Source organism: Sinocyclocheilus grahami, unplaced genomic scaffold (genome assembly GCF_001515645.1).
Source record: "Sinocyclocheilus grahami isolate Dianchi unplaced genomic scaffold, SAMN03320097.WGS_v1.1 scaffold1636.1, whole genome shotgun sequence".
In the NCBI taxonomy this organism is placed as follows: Eukaryota; Metazoa; Chordata; class Actinopteri; order Cypriniformes; family Cyprinidae; genus Sinocyclocheilus; species Sinocyclocheilus grahami.
Window position 1 is genome coordinate 31,524 of NW_015506815.1, and position 1,029 is coordinate 32,552.

Below are 1,029 nucleotides of genomic sequence, written 5' to 3' on the forward strand. Positions count from 1 at the left end.
TAGGAGATTTTATCAGCCGCTAAGGAAGCAGAGTTTTATGCATTAATGTTGATACTTAAGTGAATGTTTATATGCTAATTTGTGCTAAAATTGTATCTTACCCTCATTGCCATCAGGTTCGGCCTGCTCCTCTCTCTGCTTCTGTTTGAACTTCATGCTCCCATGATGCATCACAGCACCTGTCAGCTTGTAGATGCTGATTTTCTCATCAGCAGTGAAGCCCAGAATGTCAATGGCAGTCTGTTTTTACATAGACCAAATAAATCATATTGTTTATTGGAGTCAAAAAAGAAGGGTCTTTTATACTGTGTCATGCAGTATTCAGTTCAAGCTGGTGTTTTTCTCATGTTTGTTTTCTCAGAAATGTTGCATCAAATCTAAAAATACTACTACTACTACTAATATTGCAGTTGTCCACATACATCTGTGGCAATGAACTCCTCCACATCATCGATACTCTTGACAGTGATTTCACCCTGGCTGATCATTGGGTAGTCGTAAGGGTTGGTGGTAATGAGCAGGGCCTCTGTAAAGAATTGATGTGCAGTATGTTGACAGTGCCCTCAAACATAGAAATAACTGAAAAACACAATCCTGTAGATTTCTCACCGAGCAGCTCTGGCTTGTGTCCAGTCATGAGCTGGTAGAAGATGTGGTAACTCCTCTCAGCAGACAGCTGGAATGTTACCCTTGACTTTTCTAGCAGATCTTTCCAAGAAAAAAAAGAGGAAAAAAGACATTGTGTTCAATTAACCCACATCTTAGACTCCAAATAAAACGTTTGGCTTAAAACAGTGTTGACTCACAAGTTTCAATATCTGCTTTGGCCAGTTTACCAGTGGTCCCAAAGTGGATCCTGATGAATTTACCCTAGATTGAAATCATTGATAAAAGCTCAACTGTTTGCCTGCTTTGAAATTGTGATTGAAAATGTATGATGTTATTAAAGATGATTTATAGGTGCAACTTACAAAACGAGAGGAGTTATCGTTCCTTATAGTCTTGGCATTACCATAAGCCTCAAGCAGA

The 1,029-nt window shown here is 39.0% G+C and overlaps 1 protein-coding gene across 1 annotated transcript; it reads right to left on the reverse strand.

Annotated features, from left to right (window-relative positions):
- Window positions 1-5: 5 nt before the first annotated feature.
- Window positions 6-1,025, reverse strand: LOC107571695 (myosin heavy chain, fast skeletal muscle-like; the record flags this gene model as incomplete). Its single annotated transcript, XM_016258028.1, has 6 exons — window positions 6-19; window positions 102-240; window positions 423-526; window positions 610-708; window positions 807-870; window positions 972-1,025. Coding segments are annotated over 6 exons (474 nt in total), but the record flags the coding sequence as incomplete, so codon positions are not given.
- Between the last annotated feature and the right edge of the window lie 4 nt (window positions 1,026-1,029).